This window comes from Macaca nemestrina, chromosome 7, assembly GCF_043159975.1.
Source record: "Macaca nemestrina isolate mMacNem1 chromosome 7, mMacNem.hap1, whole genome shotgun sequence".
In the NCBI taxonomy this organism is placed as follows: domain Eukaryota; kingdom Metazoa; phylum Chordata; class Mammalia; order Primates; family Cercopithecidae; genus Macaca; species Macaca nemestrina.
Window position 1 is genome coordinate 100,644,763 of NC_092131.1, and position 18,765 is coordinate 100,663,527.

An 18,765-nucleotide genomic window follows, 5' to 3' on the forward strand; every position below is an offset into this window, starting at 1 on the left:
GGGCTCACTGCAACCTCCGCCTCCCGGGTTCAAGCGATTCTCCTGCCTCAGCCTCCTGAGTAGCTGGGATTACAGGCATGCACCACCACACCCAGCCAATTTTTGTATTTTTTAGTAGAGATGGGGTTTCTCTATGTTGGCCAGGCTGGTCTCAAACTCCTGACGTCAGGTAATCCACCCGCCTCTGCCTCCCAGAGTGCTGGGATTATATGTGTGAGCCACTGCTCCCAGCCTACTATTATTATTTTTAATAGAGATGAGGTCTCACTGTGTTGCCGAGGCTAGTTTCGAACTCCTGAGCTCAAGCAATCTGCCCACCTTGGCCTCCCAGAGTGTTAGGATTACAGGTGTGAGCCACAATGCCCAGCCTTTATTTTTAACTGACAAATAATAATTGTATATTTTTATGGGGTATTCTTGTGTTGTTTTTTCGGCACTGACTGTTAACATACTCCATATATGCACCTTTTTTTGCCCACTGGATTGTAAGTTATTTGAGAACAGCAATTTTTGGGTCCACTATAGGGCCAGTAATGTACCCAGCTCATCACATTCTACCCATTGTGTTGAGAGTATCTTCTGTGGTTGGTGTATGGTGGACCAAGAGAATGGCATAACTTTGGCTAGGATGAGACCTGTAGGGCAAATGGCAAAAAAGTTGGTATTATTTCAGTTTCTTCTGAGTTGCTATCCAACTTGATAATTTTTCTTCACTGTTTTTTTTTTCTTTCTCTCTCATAGATTGTGCTTCTTGGTCAGACCCCGCATCAAGAATATGCGATACATTGCCAGTGAGTGTGCCATGGTACTATGTGTAACTGTGGGAAAGGGCGGGCAAGATCTAAGGGCCTTGGCCATAAGGACCCTCTAATAAGAAAATAATTGTTTGAGTTGGCTGTAGCACTTGTGAAGGATATCTGCTTCCCTGCTTCTTTTTTGTTGTTGTCATTTTTTTTTTTTTTTTTTTTGAGACGGAGTTTCACTCTTGTTGCCCAGTCTGGAGCACAATGGCATGATCTGGGCTCACCGCAACCTCCACCTCCCGGGTTCAAGCGATTCTCCTGCCTCAGCCTCCTGAGTAGCTGTGACTACAGGTGCCCACCACCAGACTGGGCTAATTTTTTATATTTTTAGTGGAGACGGGGTTTCACCATGTTGGCCAGGCTGGTCGCAAACTCCCGACCTCAGGTGATCCACCCGCCTCGGCCTCTCAAAGTGCTGGGATTACAGACGTGAGCCACCGTGCCCAGAAGCTTCCCTGCTTCTAGTGTAACTGCTTCGTGCAGATGGCTCATGGCTTGCTGGGCTGCATTCCTTCTCTCTGTAGGTCTTGTCAATGCTGACAAATTGGCTGGCAGAACTCGCAAATACAAAGTGATCTTCAGCCCTCAAAAGGTGAGTTTGGATCCTGGAGGAAGTGGGATAAGGTAGAACAGGACTGAGGACCAGGCAGGGGTAAGGGGCCAACAGCACTACCTCCCTGTCTCAGTTCGTTTTCTGTTGCTGTAACAGAATGCCTGAGACTAGGTAATTTATAATGAACAGAAATTTATTCAGCTCATAGTCTGAGGAGGTAGTGAAATCCAAGAGTGTGAGGCTGGCATCTGGCGAGGGTCATCCCATGGCAGAAGGGTGGAAGGTAGAAGCCAGCACATGAGACCAAGAGGCACCCAGGGGCTGGACTTGCCTTATAGCAACCCCCTCCTGCCATAAGGACATTAATCCATTCATGAGGACTCCTCCCTTACGACTCAATCACCTGTTATTAGGCTGCACCTCCCCACACTGTTGTCCTGGGGATTCAGTTTCCGTTGCACTCCCTCAAAGCAAATTATGTATGATTGAACAAAATACCTGTCACTGTCTTTTCATTTACATATCTTCAATTGTTTAGCAGAGGGTCTGCCAGCATACTGTCCCAAATAAAGTGTTGTGGAATTGTGTGAGGAGGCCTCTACGTAGATTTTTTTAAATGAAAAGCTTCACACTTGCGAGGTAGAACCTGCTTTGTATCCCTAACACAAACTCTAGTATAGTAATGGTGCACAATGTTACGGCTTTCAATGACTTTCTCCCTGTATCCCTCTTTAATAATAAATTAGATAAATCATCACCCCCCTCCTCCCATCCCCTATGCTTATGGGGATGTGACTGGGCTGCCCCTAGGTTACTAGAACCATGCCACCATGTATTGGAAAAGCCTTTTCTTGCACAGGAAAGGAGCCTTAGAGACTGTTTTACTCCACCCCAACTTTGAGCAGCTGAGGGAACTGAAGCCCATGCTCACACAGTGAGTTAGCATAGCCAGGCTAGAGCTCTTCCATCTTTAACTCAATAATTGCAGTACATATTTGGAGGTCCATCATAGTCTATCCATTTCTTGATTCCATTGAGCTCCCCTCTCACCTGTGCATCAGCTACATTCATCCTCAATCCCAGTGATTGGGAGGAATGACGTTCCAGGCCTTTACCTTGCCAACCATAGGCCTATAAAGCTACAGCAAGTAGTGCATGCATACTTAGAGAAGGTAGAAACTAGACTAGGAAGAACAGAATTTATTACTTTTCAATCTTTCTAAGAAAATTCTAGAGAAAATAGAAGCAGTAACTAAGGACTGAAGCCTCTGAAACCAGGCTGTCTGGATAAAATCCACCCTTGAGGCCTTATGACCTGTGTGGTCTTGGGTTAGGTACTAAGCTGTTCCGTGTCTCGGTTTTCTCATCTGGAAGATAGAGTTGATAATAGTACCTATCTCTTAATTTAAGTGAGATGACTTTGAGTCTCTGTCGAAATAAGAAATCAAGTGGGACCCTAGGCTTATATTGTTTTCTCCTTCTATAAAAGGAATAAGAGGAAAGAACCAGTGACCTTCCTTTAAATGTCACCTGAAGATTGATAGCACAATCTTACAAATATTTATCTTAAGATAATATGCTTAGGAATACAAACATGTGAAGTATTATTACCAGGGCAAGAAATTATTGAGTAGGACAACCACTCAGAATTATAGGTACTTTTGAATGCTATTAAAAGAGTCATAGCAATAATTTCTAGTTCTTGGACCCTTACAAAACCATTTCTTTTTTTTTCAAATTATGCTTCCAAGGACAGATTTGGTGTTTTGTTTTGTTTTGTTTTTGGAGACAGTGTCTTGCTTTGTCACCCAGGATGGAGTGCAGTGCCGCAGTCTTGGCTTACTGCAACCTCCGCCTCCCAGGTTCAAGCAATTCTCCTGCCTCAGCCTCCCGAGTAGCTGGGACTACAAGTGTGCACCACCATGCCTGGCTAATTTTTTGTATTTTTAATGGAGGTGCGGTTTTGCCATATTGCCCAGGCTGGTCTCGAACTCCTGAGCTCAGGCAGTCCACCCACCTCTGCCTCCCAAAGTGCTAGGATTACAGGCATGAGCCACTGCGCCTGGCCAAGGACACATTTGTATTAACAGGGAATAATCCTACAAGTTAAAATAATCCTACAAGTCTCTATATTACACAGAAAAACAAAATTGGTATTTTAATGAGTGTTCTCCACTTAACACCTTATCTAATCAAATTATTTGACCTAATTTTATATTAGGAGGCATCTCTCTCTCTTCTTTGAGACGCCTTTGTTAATTATGAAGATTGGCAGTTTTCAGACCTGGCTCTGGAATTCCATTACTTAGCACTAAAAGTTAAAAGCAGGCCTGTAGATTTCAGTTTTCCTGGCAGAAATGAGTGAGGGAGGAATAGAATTCTTCTGCATAACAGTAAAACAAGGAGCACGTAGCATTGATCTACATCTCATAGAGCTAGTATGAAGATGAAGACAAGTGATTCTTGTAAAACACGAAGAATAATGCCTAATCCATTTTAAGGGCTTACAACATTAGCTGTTAATAATGTCATCTCATTATCAGATGTGAGTGCCCTCAGCATTCTTTCTTATTACTTTCAAATATTCACCCTTTCCCCACTTACCTCAAAGGAGGAAGAGATCGTGGCCTTTTCCCTTCGAAGATGAGCTGTTCCATGCCAGTTCTTGACCCCGTTTCTGCTTTCCTTCTCCATTATCTTGCTTTACCAGGTAGACTTTCTCTTCTGGTCTTCACCCATGTCTATCCCTTCTAAACAATGTCCCCCATTTCATCTCTTCTCAGGACTCCCCCTTCTTTCATGGCCAGGCTTCTGTGAAGACTCTTCTACTGTCACTGCTTCTGCTTCCTCATCTCCACCTTCATCGTTTTATCGAGTCTCCCTCAGGTCTCTGTTGTCAGATCCACTGGTGTCTATTTAATGTTAATCCTACTTAACTTCCCTGGCGTTTGACACTGTTGCCCACCCTTCCTTGCAACTCTGACCTTTTCTGCCTTGACTATTGCTGTTTTCTCCTGCCCCTACCTCTCTGAGTATTCTTTCTCAGTCTTCTCTGCCAGGTCCTGTACTCTGGCCCCCTTTCATCTTGGTGTTCCCTAGGGTCCTGTCCTTAGCTCTCCTCTGTGTGTTCTTTTCTCTTGGACAGACCATCTACTTTTTTATTTATTTATTTGAGATAGGGTCTCACTCTGTTGCCCAGGCTGGAGTGCAGTGGCGCAATCTTGGCTCACTGCAGCCTTGACCTCTTGGGCTCAAATGATCCTCCCACCTCAGCCTCCTGAGTAGCTGGGACTACAGGCACGCACCACCATGCCCGGCTAATTTTTCATTGTTTGGTAGAGACGGGGTCTTTACCTTGTTGCCCAAGCTGGTCTGGAATTTCTGGACTCAAGCAATTCACCTGCCTCGGCCTTCCGAAGTTATGGGATTATAGGAGTGAGCCACTGCACCCAGCCACATCATCCACTTTAAATACAGGGTATATGCTACTTAATCCCAAGTCCTTGTCTGTGTCTCCAGAGGTCCTGTGGGCATGTCCTAAACAGAACTTACTCTCCCTTGTACAGATCGTTTGCTCCCATCTGCTCCTCCACAATTTCCAGAGCACTTCATGCCATTGCTCTCATCTCTGCCTGTACAACTTACCTTTCGAAGACAGCTGAATTCCTTCTCCTTTGTAAAGTTCTTCCATTCTGTCAGGGAGATAAGAAACAATTTACTCAAACATAAATTAAATGGATGAGAAAGAAATGAAGTGCTGGGCTGGATGATTCTAATGGTCCTTTCTAGATCTAAGAGTCTGGGTTCTCTTTTCTTTCACTGGGTTCAGTAATTATTGTCCTCATCAGTGACCACAGAGGAACTGCAGAGAAATAGAACAGAGAAGAAGGTGGTTACTAATCAATTTCCTTTTCTCTTTCAGTTTTATGCATGTGAGATGGTGCTTGAGGAAGAGGGAATCTATGGAGGTGAGAGGAGATGAATGTGAGTGGAAAGGGACAGAGAACATACAGAAGAAAAAACTGTTGTTGTTCTCCACCCCCCAGCTCTTTCTTTTCCTGGTCTTATTCCTGTTAGTGTAGCAGGAGGAGAGGTTCCTGAGAATGGGAATGGGAACAGGACCACAAATTAGAACACTACTCGGGGCTGGGTGCGGTGGCTCATGCCTGTAATCCCAGCACTTTGGGAGGCCTGAGGTCAGGAGTTTGAGATCAGCCCAGGTAACATGGTGAAAACCCATCTCTACTAAAAATACAATAATTAGCTGGTTTAGCTGGGCGTGGTGGTGCACGCCTGTAATTCCAGCTTACTCGGGAGGCCGAGGCAGGAGAATTGCTTGAACCCAGGAGGCAGAGGTTGCAGTGAGCCGAGATCACGCCATTGCACTCCAGCCTGGGCGACAAGAGTGAGACTTAGTCTCATAAATAGGTAGGTAGGTAGGTAGGTAGATAGACAGATAGATAGACAGACAGACAGATAGAACACTATTGGGGTAGTATGAAAGTAATACCAGGGCTTAGAGTTGGAAATGACCAACCACTCTTTTCTCACCTCCCAAGGCTCCCACAGGAAAAACTGGGCCTCTCCTCTGTGTATTTCTCAGGCTATTCTCCACACAGCCCAAACCTGATCACAGCACTCCTTGCTGGAAATCTGGCAGCAGCTGAAAATAAAGCCCAGAATCCCCAACTTGCCTCCTATCCCTTGCACAGTCTGGCCCCGCCTGTCCCATTAGCCTCATTGTGTGCTACTTCCTTCTCCTGACTCACCACCCTCCAGCCAGAGGGATTTTACCTATGCTTTTCCAGGTGCCCAGGATGTTCTCCATCCTACAGCTTTTTGCCTTCCCAAGTCTTACGCAAATTCTAAGCTTAATTTTCTCTTCTTGAGGGAAGTCTTTCCTACACCACCAGTTGTGGTTACAGCCCTTTAATATATGGTGCTCACAGCTTGCTGTTTGACCTCTTTGGAGCACAACCGTGATTTAACAGTTTGTGCCATAATTTGTCTGGTGTGTCTCCCCCACTAGACTGTAAGCTCCAGAAGGTTGGGAGCATGTCTGTTTTGCTCACTGCTGTATCTCTGGTGTTCATATAGTCCTGCATGTAGGCAGCTTTCAGTAAATATTTGCTGAATAATGAATGAGCAAGCTGGGCATGGTGGCTCACGCGTGTAATCCCAGCACTTTGGGAGGCCAAGGCGGGCGGATCATCAGAGGTCAGAAGTTCGAGAGCAGCCTGGCCAACATGGCAAAACCCTGTCTCTGCCAAAAATACAAAAATTAGCTGGGCGTGGTGGCGCATGCCTGTAATCCCAGCTACTTGGGAGGCTGAGGCAGGAGAATCGCTTGAACCCAGGAGGTGGAGGTTGCAGTGAGCCGAGATCTCACCATTGCACTCCAGCCTGGATGATGAGAGCTAAACTCAGTCTCTAAATAAATAAATAATGAATGAATGAATGAACGTTTTCTTGGCACTTTTGGTCTGCCCTCTAGTAAAAACCCATCACTTACCACATTGTGTTACAGGCTGCTGTGGTCGCATCTCCTTTCCTTATCAGACTGTGAGCTCCTTAAGGGCAGGGACTATGTCTTATTCTTCTTTGAGCCTCTATTGCTTAATGCAGTACTGGCGTGTGGCAGGCACTCAAATATTTGTTGCATGATTGTGGCGGACCTTCCCTCTTAACGTGGAGCTAAGTACCTTCTACAGGGAGGCTGATGCTCTGTGTCCCCACAGATGTGAGCTGTGATGAATGGGCCTTCTCTTTGCTGCCTCTTGATGTGGATCTGCTGAGCATGGAACTACCAGAATTTTTCAGGGATTACTTTCTGGTAAATGCAGAGGCCCTTGGGTCTTGGCATCAGGGGATGGAGACACATGTGGGATGCAGAGGGCTAGAAATACCAATGTAACCTTTGTCCAACTCAAGTAATTTATCATAGTGATATAGTGATTGAGTGCTACAGATTGGTCTTTGTGGGACTTCCTGTGGAGCCAATGAAAATGAGCCTTTCAAGCATCCCCCAGACCCTGCCACCCTGCTCCAGGGCTTCTAGGGCTAACCACTTTCCAAATGGTCCTATTGCGTTGATTCATATCTTTGTGACTTGTGTGGTCCCTGCAGGAAGGAGATCAGCGTTGGATCAACACTGTGGCTCAGGCCTTACACCTTCTCAGCACTCTCTATGGACCCTTTCCAAACTGCTATGGAATTGGCAGATGCGCCAAGGTAAGAGCACTAGCAGTACTGTTGTCCCAGCAGACCCTGTTTCCCCTGTTGCGTACCCACGTGAGGTTATCCAAGGGTATCTGTGATATAAGGTGTATTCTTTGCTTTTGTTGTTCTGGAATAGATCCTCAGAGAGGAGAACTTGTGTGACTAACAGAGAGGCAAAAGCCAGGGTCTCCTGGGTGGCATTCCTAAATCTCTTTTCATTTTGGGGACAGAGTAACACATCTTCTCACCAGTATGAAGAGTGTCAGGGAAGGATAGACACAGATGGGAGTAGATAGGGCCATATTGTGAATAATTAGCTCCTGTCTTGGGGACAAGAGGAAGTATCACATGGAAGGGGTTGGCTGCAGTAGGGACCTGGACACAAGACTGAGAATGTTTTGGGCCCTGGCAGATGGCATATGAATTGTGGAGGAACCTGGAGGAGGAGGAGGATGGCGAAACCAAGGGCCGAAGGCCAGAGATTGGACATATCTTTCTCTTGGACAGAGGTAAATTATGCCCAGCGCTCCTGTCATCTTTCGGCCCTAGAAGACATGGGAATATGGAAAGCATGGTGGCAAAGTTAAAATCCTAAGGTTAGGGCTGTGAATCCCAGCTTTGAGGAGCGTGGGTCCTTGGCCCTATGGAAAGTGTCAAAGCTGCCCTTGAGCATGCTGTGTAGAAGGCTGGGTCAGGGAGAACCTTCACGGTCAGGGATCTCTGTTTCAGATGTGGACTTTGTGACAGCACTTTGCTCCCAAGTGGTTTACGAGGGCCTAGTAGATGACACCTTCCGCATCAAGTGTGGTAAGTGCCATGGTCCTCTGCATCTTGGCAAGATGGATGTGGTCATCAGCCTTGGCACCTCCCACATGGCAGGGCTTGTGGGAGAGACCCAGACCCTGAATGAACTGCTGGCTTCCAAATAGTTTGAGGACCTTTATGGCAGTTCAGGGAAGGGTAGGAGAAGTCCTCATTGGAGATCCTAATAACTGTCCCTCTGCTCTCAAAGGGAGTGTCGACTTTGGCCCAGAAGTCACATCCTCTGACAAGAGCCTGAAGGTGCTACTCAATGCCGAGGACAAGGTGAGGGTGTGGGTGCTAGCAATGGGCCCCCACTAGGGCCACTGCTTATACCAGGCTGTGGGCCCCAGCGCTGCGAGGGGAGGCTGAGTCTGTGGGAGAGAGGGTTTCCCCACCGGTTAAGAGCATACCTCAGAGCACGGAGTAGGCATTTGATATGGACTTATGGATCCCAGCTCAGCTTTGTTTGTATTTCTGCCAGAACACCTGAGCACCCTTCCCGTACTGTCATTCTACTGCTAAGTGATGGTTCCGATAGAGTAAGTTGTTCCTGTCTTCTCCCCTCACAGGTGTTTAATGAGATTCGGAATGAGCACTTCTCCAATGTCTTTGGCTTCTTGAGCCAGAAGGCCCGGAACTTGCAGGCCCAGTATGATGTGAGGCTCCAAGCCCTGGTCCTCTGTTTTGTTCCCTCAGTGGCTTCCCAAGGCTGCTGCCCTTGGACTCTCCTTCTAATATTATGACAGGTTCCCTGTCCTTTCTCATGGATAGATGACAACTGAGGGAGGGTGGTGGTTTCTCATGTCTGAGGTTGGGGGGTTAACCTTTGGGAATTTTCCCACAGCGCCGGAGAGGCATGGACATTAAGCAGATGAAGAATTTCGTGTCCCAGGAGCTCAAGGGCCTGAAACAGGAGCACCGCCTGCTGAGTCTCCGTAGGTTTCAGCTTGAGGGGCGTGAGGGGAAGTGACTGTATCCCTCCGGGGAAGGCTCCAGAGTACCATTACCCCGAGGAGGAGATCCCTGTTCATCTGACGCATATGGTCTTATTTGGTGTAAAGTGGGAAGAAGTGCTTTTGGATTTTGCCTTAAGAGGTTTTTATTCTTCTGGACAATAAAGGGACATCTTTCTAGAAACAGGAATATGTCAGCTCCCTTTATCCAACCTGCAGATATTGGGGCCTGTGAATCCATCATGAAGAAGAAAACCAAGCAGGATTTCCAGGAGCTAATCAAGACTGAGCATGGTAACTGCCACAGCCTTGCTGTGCTACTGCCCACACTTCTACTTCCCCAGCTCCCAGCCCTGTCCCACCCTTAAAAGATGTTCTCTGGCTCTTTCCAGCTGACACTGGCTATGTGGAATGCTGGTTCCTGCTAGAAGTCCTGGGGGTCCCTTAACCCACCCCAAGGATGGAGAAAGAGATGGGGAGACAGACACCTGTTAGCATAGATGGCAACAGCTGAGCTGGTCCCCTAGTAACAGGCTCTCCTCTGATTTCTCACAGCACTGCTAGAGGGGTTCAACATCCGGGAGAGCACCAGCTACATTGAGGAACACATAGACCGGCAGGTGCGCAGGTGGAGGGCTGTGGGGGCCAAGAATGGCGTTTAGAGGTGGGATCAGCCTTAAGCAGAAGGAAAAGAACACGTGTTGTGAAGCTTCAGTCCTCCTTGAGTCTTTCTTCCTATGCAGGTGTCGCCTATAGAAAGCCTGCGCCTCATGTGCCTTTTGTCCATCACTGAGAATGGTGAGCCCAAAAGACTAAAGATGAGAATGTCAGATTGAGAAACTATGTCTTAGGGACAGAAGAAGTGATTTTGAAAGGCTAAGGCAAATGTCTTAGCAAACAGAATGTTTCCCTGTAATTTCATGGGTTCTTTTTTGTTTGGGGTGAATTAGCACCAGGACACAGGGTAATTTATTGTTTTAGCCCTAAGTGGGACCACATCCAGGCCACCCTAGAGCCCTGTCATATCTTAGGACTGCAGGGGTGTAGAGCTGAGTGGCGTTTCTCTCATCACTCCATCTGTCCTTATTTTCAATAAGATAAAGATACATTCCAGGAAAAAGGGACAGCAAGTTAATTTCATGAACATTTATTTTATTTATTTATTTTTTTTTGAGACAGAGTCTCGCTCTGTCACCCAGGCTGGAGTGCAGTGGTGCGATCTCGGCTCACCACAACCCCCACCTCGTGGGTTCAAGTGATTCTCCTGCCTCAGCCTCCTGAGTAGGTGGGACTACAGGTGTGCACCACCATGCCCAGCTAGTTTTCATGAACATTTCTAAAATCCCAGATTCTGTAACTTTCGTGGCAACTTGTTTTCACTGTTGAAGTCTTCCAGTTGGTGAATATTCTTGAAGGTTGCCTTCTTTTTCTTTTTCTTTTTCTTCCTTTTCTTTTTTTTTTAAAGACAGAGTCTTGCTCTGTTGCCTAGGCTGGAGTGCAATGGCACGATCTCGGCTCACTGCAACCTCCGCCTCCCGGGTTCAAGCGATTTCTCACCTCAGCCTCTCGAGTAGCTGGGACTACAGGTGCACGCCATCACACCAGGCTAATTTTTATATTTTTAATAGAGATGGGGTTTTGTTATGTTGGCCAGGCTGGTCTGGAACTCCTGACCTCAGGTGATCCACCTGCCTCAGCTTCCCTAAGTTCTGGGATTACAGGAGTGAGCTACTGTGCCCGGCCGAAGGTTGCTTTTTACCCAGAGAAGTATTTTGCTTATTCTAAATCTCATTTACTATAGTTAGAATCCCAGTTATTCTTACCTCGATGGAGAAAAACATATAAGACCATGCTTTTGGAACTCATTTGAACACTTTTCCTATTTCTCAATAGTTGTGAAACAGTTCCTAGTAGAACTGCCCCTTAGCCAGAAAGAAATGCATGAGTCTGCCAGGTGCAGTGGCTTATGCCTGTAATCCCAGCACTTTGGGAGGCCAAGGCAGGTGGATCTCAAGATCAGGAGTTGGAGACCAGCCTGACCAACATGGTGAAACCCTGTCTCTACTAAAAATACAAAAATTAGCCAGGCGTGGTGGTGCATGCCTGTAATCCCAGCTACTCAGGAGGCTGAGGCAGGAGAATGGCTTGAACCCAGGAGGTGGAGGTTGCAGTGAGCCAAGATCGTGCTCCAGCCTGGGTGACAAAGCAAGACTCCATCTCAAATAAATAAATAAATGAGTCATCACTTCTCCTCCCTCCTGCTGCATCCTCCCCACATCCCACTATGATCACCATTAGTTCCAGTGTCCCCTCCTCAGCACCCTTATGTTTCACAGGCCTTCTTGGGAGCTCCCAGACCTAGGCTTTATCTTTCAGTAAGCAAGCTTAAAATTTGAACCAACTGTATACTCTGCAGGGTTAACATTTACTGAATCCTTCCTCCTGAAGAAGGCATTCATTGCTGGTTGATCTGTACATTTTAGGGTGCCTCTGCCGGCCTCTTTCTCATGCACCTGTCTTACTTTCTTCACTCTTAGGTTTGATCCCCAAGGATTACCGATCTCTGAAAACACAGTATCTGCAGGTAAGGCCTGGAGAATGTATTCTTGAGGGAACTTGGTGGAGGGCAGTTACTGGGCATTTTTGAAAGAGGCAAAAGAAGTGGCCCCTTTCCTGCCTCCATTACCCTCCTGTTTCCATTCAGGCCTCCCTCTTAGAGCTACTAGGGAGAGTCACCTTTCACCACACCTCTCTGCCCTCTACCCTTGTTTCACCCCATACACTGACGGCGCATGGCCAGTGCTGAGAATTTAATTTAAACATTTCAGCGCTGGCCCCAGAGGTGAGTTCTTACTCCTGGGAGTCTCTCTCATTTTAGCACCGTGTGAGGCACTGATTCAGCTTTCCTTCCTGGTACTTCTCAAGTCTTACTTCATCCAGGAAGCCTTTCCCATACATCCATAGGTCTCTAAAGTCTCATGCTGCTTTTTATTCTTCTTCGTTTGGTGTTTAATTATTTCTTTTTTTTTTTTTGAGACGATGTCTCGCTCTGTCGCCCAAGCTGGAGTGCAGTGGCGCAATCTCGGCTCACTGCAACCTTTGCCTGCCAGATTCAAGCAGTTCTCTGCCTCAGCCTCCTGAGGAGCTGAGACTACAGGCACGAGCCACCATGCCCAGCTAATTTTTGTGCTTTTAGTAGAGACAGGGTTTCACCATGTTGGCCAGGCTGGTCTCAAACTCCTGACCTCAAGTGATCTGCCTGCCCTGGCCTCCCAAAGTGCTGGGATTACAGGCATGAGCCACCGCTCCCAGCCCTGTTTGGTTATTTCTAATGTGAAAATTTATCTCAACAAAGTGTGAGCTCCTTCACACTGCAGCAGAGGCTACATAGTCCTTCTCTCTCTCACCTCTGTAGTGCCTGACAGTGCTAGATGCTCTTCAGACACTCAGTAAATAGTCTAATTGCATCTTCTTCAGAGCTATGGCCCTGAACACCTGCTAACCTTCTCCAATCTGAGACGAGCTGGGCTCCTAACAGAGCAGGCCCCTGGGGACACCCTCACAGCCGTGGAGAGTAAAGTGAGCAAGCTGGTGACCGACAAGGCTGCAGGTAAGCAGGGAGCACAGGTGACCCCTACTCCAGCTGTTGTCCTGACTTCTCTCAACAGGCAGCACGCTGGGAGGGACAGAATGAATTGGAGAAGGGGGACTGATTCCTTCCTATTAATGTCATTACCATTATTACTACTACGTCTGCCAGTAAGAGTGGTTTCCACATAGTGAACACTTACCATGTGCTGAGCCCTTTAGTTTCTCATTGAATCCTCACAAAGACTCTGTGAGGTAAATTTTCTCATCCTCATTTTATGGATGATGAAACTGAGGCTTAGAGAATTAAGTGATATGGCCGGGCGCGGTGGCTCACGCCTGTAATCCCAGCACTTTGGGAGGCCGAGGCGGGCGGATCACAAGGTCAGGAGATCGAGACCACGGTGAAACCCCGTCTCTACTAAAAATACAAAAAATTAGCCGGGTGCGGTGGCGGGCGCCTATAGTCCCAGCTACTCGGGAGGCTGAGGCAGGAGAATGGCCTGAACCCAGGAGACGGAGCTTGCAGTGAGCCGAGATCGTGCCACTGCACTCCAGCCTGGGGGACAGAGCGAGACTCTGTCTCAAAAAAAAAAAAAAAAAAAAAAGAATTAAGTGATTTGTCCCAGGTCCCTTAGTTAGTAAGTTAGGTCAGTTTAACTCCAAAGCACATACCAATAAACTTGGGTTACCCTATGGATTGCATTTAGTAGACACCTGGTACCCTGTAGGAGGGGGAAGACTGTGGGTGGGGAGAAGGGTGGGAGTTCCAGGGAATTGTAGTTGAACAGCTTCCGAGAGTTTTTGGATGTGATTGGTGCTGTCGTGTCCTGAATGGTGTTGTCCGTGGCAGTGTCATGAATCCATAGACCTTAGGTGAAACCTGACACAGATTTCTTCCCCAGGAAAGATTACTGATGCTTTCAGTTCTCTGGCCAAGAGGAGCAATTTTCGTGCCATCAGCAAAAAGCTGAATTTGGTATGTGGAACAGGGATGGTTAGGGGAGACAGTGGGTTCATTCCATTGTGGGGTACTTTTTTTTTTTTTTTTTTGAGATGGAGTCTTGCTCTGTTGCCCAGGCTGGAGTGCAGTGGCACAATCTCAGCTCACTGCAACCTCTGCCTCCCAGGTTCAAGTAATTCTCCTGCCTCAGCCTCCCAAGGGATTACAGGCATATGCCACCACACCCGGCTAATTTTTGTATTTTTAGTAGAGACAGGGTTTCACCATGTTGGCCAACTTCTGACCTCAGAAGTTCTGGTCTCGAACTTCTGATCTCAGGTGATCCACCCACCTCAGCCTCCCAAAGTGCTAGGATTACAGGCATGAGCCACTGCGCCTGGCCCATTGTGGAGTACTTTGAATCCACAAAAACCTTTTTGTCATTTCATGTGTATAAAGATTCTTTTGTTTGGTAGTCTTATAGCATGGTAGATTCATTCATTTAATCAACATGTAACAAGCACCTGCCAATGCCAGAGAATATTCTAAGTGCTGCTTCAGTGACAACCATATCCCATGTCTCTTAAGGACAGGGAAAGGAGAACCTGTCTCTCCAGCCCCTTCACATTATCCAATAATGGTCCATGGGAACTCATTCCAGAGAACTGGCAGTTACTGAACAGAAACTGCTATCTTCTGTTACGGATTCTCTTTTCAGGGCTATTGCTGGTTCTCCCTTTTGTTGAAATAAGAATTGTTCTTTGGGCTGTGCCACTTTATCTGACCCTTTAAAGGGTTAGGGAGCTGAGCTGTCACTTGCCTAATGAAGTCCCTTTGTCTTTTTTTTTTTTTTTTTTTTTGAGATGGAGTCTCCCACAGTTGCCCAGGCTGGAGTGCGGTGGCGCCATCTCGGCTCACTGCAAGCTCCGCCTCCCGGGTTCACGCCATTCTCCTGCCTCAGCCTCAGAAGTAGCTGGGACTACAGGCGCCTGCAGCCACGCCCTGCTAATTTTTTGCATTTTTAGTAGAGACGGGGTTTCACCGTGGTAGCCAGGATGGTCTCAATCTCCTGACCTTGTGATCCACCCGCCTCGGCCTCCCAAAGTGCTGGGATTACAGGCGTGAGCCACCGCGCCCGGCCAAGTCCCTTTGTCTTATAGATCCCACGTGTGGACGGCGAGTATGATCTGAAAGTGCCCCGAGACATGGCTTACGTCTTCAGTGGTGCTTATGTGCCCTTGAGCTGCCGAATCATTGAGCAGGTAAGAGCATATTACTCTTGCTCCCATTCATATTTCATTGTCTCTGCTTTCTCTTGGTCCCTAACTTGTCTTGACTTTTTTTTTTTTTCTTTGAGAGATGGAGTCTCGCTCTGTCACCCAGGCTGGAGTGCAGTGGGGTGATCTCAGCTCACTGCAGCCTCCGCCTCCTGGATGTAAGTGATTCTCCTGCCTCAGCTTCCCAAGTAGCTGGGACTACAGGCATGTGCCACTGCACCCAGCTAATTTTTGTATTTTTAGTAGAGATGGGGTTTCATATAGACGAGGCCAACTATATGTTGGCCAGGCTGGTCTCGGACTCCTGACCTCAGGCGATCGCCCCGCCTCAAACTCCTAAAGTGTTGGGATTACAGGTGTGAGCCACCACACCTGGCCCTGTCTCAACTTTTTGCTACTTGAGTAATGAGCAAGAAATGTGACAGTCTGGCTGCTGTGCGCTTCCTTTCCTAAGCCTGATATTGTCTGTAGCCTTAAAAACAGTGCTTATACCTTCCCAGGTGCTAGAGCGGCGAAGTTGGCAGGGCCTTGATGAGGTGGTACGGCTGCTCAACTGCAGTGACTTTGCATTTACAGGTATGTGGCATCAACAGTGGGGTAGGCTGGCAGTGAGAGGTGGGCTGGATGCACCACTCAGGACTAGCATGTCAGGGAAGAGCTGAATCTGACCTGATCCTCACAGACATGACTAAGGAAGACAAGGCTTCCAGTGAGTCCCTGCGCCTCATCTTAGTGGTGTTCTTGGGTGGTTGCACATTCTCTGAGATCTCAGCCCTCCGGTTCCTGGGCAGAGAGAAAGGTAAGAGAGAGCAGAAAGGTGAGAATTGGCCTGCATTGTATATGGGCAACAAAGTGTTGGCTGGGCGCAGTGGCTCATGCCTGTAATCTCAACACTCTGGGAGGCCGAGGCAGGCAGATCACCTGAGGTTAGGAGTTCGAGACTAGCCTGACTGACATGGTGAAACCCCATCTCTATTAAAAATACAAAAATTAGCAAGGCATGGTGGTGGGTGCCTGTAATCCTAGCTACTCAGGAGGCTGAGGTAGGAGAATTGCTTGAACCTGGGAGGTGGAGGGTACAATGAGCCGAGATGGCGCCATTGCACTCCAGCCTGGACAACAAGAGCAAAACTCCGTCTCAAGAAAAAAGAAAAAAAAAAAAAAAAAAAAAAACCCACGCAAAGTGTCCTGCATAGGAATAGTTTTCTCCTGGCCTCAGAGTACAACTTGCCATAGCCTTACTGTGGGCTGCTATAGCAGGGAGCCCAGTTATACCAGGCGTAGAAAGCAGTGGTGCCCAAGGGTATGGCACTCAACGTCTCTGTCTATAAACTGGTGCTCTGATCCCATGGGGACTGTGGAAATGGAGGGGCTCTATGGTTATCGTTGGGGCCTAAGATCTGCGCTGTCTCTTCTGCTGCTGCATTTGACTCCTTAGGCTACAGGTTCATTTTCCTGACAACAGCAGTCACAAACAGTGCTCGTCTTATGGAGGCTATGAGTGAGGTGAAAGCCTGATGTTTTTCCCGGCCAGTATTGTCATCTTCCCTGAACACATTCCTCAGTGGGAGGCAGGCATCTGGCACCCAGCTGTTATAACCAAGTGTCTACCAACTACCTGCTACGAGCCGGGAGCATGGAACGGGTTGGGATTTAGAGAACATATCTGAGAAGAGAGTTCACTTCCTGCTCCCAGGATATTTCTCTTTTCTGTTTATGAAGTACAACCCATGCTGCTAAGATACAAGCAGGAAGAGGTATCCTTTGTTAAATCCTGTTTGAATATCATTGTAAATAAAGCCTCTGCTCTCAGATGTAATATGTTTGTTGTTCTGTACACGCACTTCCATCTTTATTAGTGAAAGCCCACTGGAGCTTTCTACAGGGGCTTCCTATGCTTCTTGGCCTGGACTTTATAGTGGCCTGATCTGGTTCTTCCCTGTAAAAGTCACTCGACCATTCTGTACCTGAGTTTCCTCAACCATAAAATGAGGGGGATGGATGAGGTGACCAGCAAGCACGTTTCCAATTCTAAAATGTTGTGATTCATTACATTTTTGAGAAAATGACTTTGTTGTTTTAACTTAAGGAGGCACTTCAATTTTAAGCATTTTGTTTCTTACTGCAGAATGAAAGATTGTGTGCCATTAGAGCCATTTCAGGCATCAGCAAACGGTGCTCCTATAAATGTACCAGCACCCTCCTCATTGCTGATGCTAGTAACCTTTCTCCTTCTCTCTTTACCTTTCAAAAATGATGAAATATAGGCCAGGTGCTGTGGCTCATGCCTGTAATCACTGTACTTTTGGAGGCCAAGGCAAGAGGAAAGCTTGAACCCCGGAGTTTGAGACCAGCCTGGATAACATGGCAAGACCCCATCTCTACAAAAAATAAAGAAATTAGCTGAGGGTGGTGGCACACGCCTGTATTCCTAGCTACTGGGGAGGCTGAGGTGGGAGGATCCCTTGAGCCCAGGAGGTTGAGGCTGCAGTAAACTGTGACCCTCTCTCAAAAAAGAAAAGAAAAAAAAGAAGGAATTACAACCACCTGTGTTAGTGGCCACTTTTCAGGCCTCTTCCAACTTGATCCCACTGATGACTACACTTTCCTTGAAATTGTCGTATTCAGCTTCCATAATACCCTTTCTTTGTCCTCCCACAATCTCTTAGGTTGTTCTTTGATCCCATTTGCTGACATCTCCCCTCTCTCTGTCCTTTGTTGTCATCCACTTCCAGATCTCAAGCTTTCATCTCACTCCACACAAGTATGTCCTACCTGGTCATTCCACAGGCACTTCAAACTCAGCATGTACAAAATAAACTCATGAGTGGAAGCTCTTGTCCCTACTTGAATCCTTTAATCTGCTCTTCTTCCTGTATTCCCAAACTTTGTTCAAATGAGCAAAAAGTTGTATTCTTGGCCTCAGATTTTTTCTTTCTATGCCCCACCTTCAGCTGGTTCCCTTGTCCTATTGGTTCTTATTTCTAAATGCCTCTAGTTCATCTTCTCCTCACCATCCCTATGATAGAGGTCTTTATTGTCTCTTGCCTGGGTTTTTGTAAGAGTGTCCCTCCCAGCTGCTCATCCTCCCATCTGTTCCCCATTCCACAGTGCTGCCACTTACTAAGAGGAAGAAAGAAAATCAAAACCTGAGTTACTAGATCATCAAAAGTATTCTTCCTATAGAATAAGGATCATTCTGGGCCCGGCGCAGTGGCTCACACCTGTAATCCTAGCACTTTGGGAGGCCGAGGCAGGCAGATCACTTGAGGTCAGGAGTTCAAGACCAGCCTGGCCAACGGTGAAACTCTGTCTCTACTAAAATATAAAAATTAGCCGGCTGTGGAGGTGCGCACCTGTAGTCCCAGCTACTCGGGAGGCTGAGGCGGGAGAATCACTTGAACCCAGGAGGCAGAGGTTGCAGTGAGCTGAGATCGTGCCACTGGACTCCAGCCTGGGCAAAAGAGCAAGACTCTGTCTCAATAAATAAATAAGTAAATAAAAATAATGATAATTCTGTATAAGAATACATTCCAAGGAAAAGGCATTCCTCAAGCATCTAGCTAGAATTTTGAGTGTTATTTCAAGCTAGTGTGCAAGACCAAAGACACTGCCAACAGGGCTG

The 18,765-nt window shown here is 47.1% G+C and overlaps 1 protein-coding gene across 5 annotated transcripts in view; it reads left to right on the forward strand.

Annotated features, from left to right (window-relative positions):
* LOC105488282 (VPS33B late endosome and lysosome associated) overlaps positions 1-16,954 on the forward strand; it is a 34,019-nt gene extending 17,065 nt beyond the window's left edge. For 3 of the 5 annotated variants that reach the window (XM_011752166.3, XM_011752170.3, XM_011752163.3), the window contains 20 exons: positions 742-791; positions 1,328-1,395; positions 5,279-5,324; positions 7,095-7,189; positions 7,483-7,587; positions 7,988-8,084; positions 8,305-8,382; positions 8,588-8,661; positions 8,949-9,035; positions 9,224-9,314; positions 9,552-9,626; positions 9,888-9,952; positions 10,076-10,130; positions 11,870-11,916; positions 12,810-12,942; positions 13,826-13,899; positions 15,024-15,125; positions 15,641-15,716; positions 15,823-15,939; positions 16,579-16,954. In XM_011752166.3, the coding sequence (XP_011750468.1) occupies positions 742-791; positions 1,328-1,395; positions 5,279-5,324; positions 7,095-7,189; positions 7,483-7,587; positions 7,988-8,084; positions 8,305-8,382; positions 8,588-8,661; positions 8,949-9,035; positions 9,224-9,314; positions 9,552-9,626; positions 9,888-9,952; positions 10,076-10,130; positions 11,870-11,916; positions 12,810-12,942; positions 13,826-13,899; positions 15,024-15,125; positions 15,641-15,716; positions 15,823-15,939; positions 16,579-16,658 (1,615 nt within the window). In that variant the 3' untranslated portion in view covers positions 16,659-16,954. The remainder of the gene's footprint in view (positions 1-741; positions 792-1,327; positions 1,396-5,278; positions 5,325-7,094; positions 7,190-7,482; positions 7,588-7,987; positions 8,085-8,304; positions 8,383-8,587; positions 8,662-8,948; positions 9,036-9,223; positions 9,315-9,551; positions 9,627-9,887; positions 9,953-10,075; positions 10,131-11,869; positions 11,917-12,809; positions 12,943-13,825; positions 13,900-15,023; positions 15,126-15,640; positions 15,717-15,822; positions 15,940-16,578) is intronic. The other 2 variants (XM_011752165.3, XM_011752164.3) reach the window with 2 other exon arrangements.
* Positions 16,955-18,765: the final 1,811 nt, after the last annotated feature.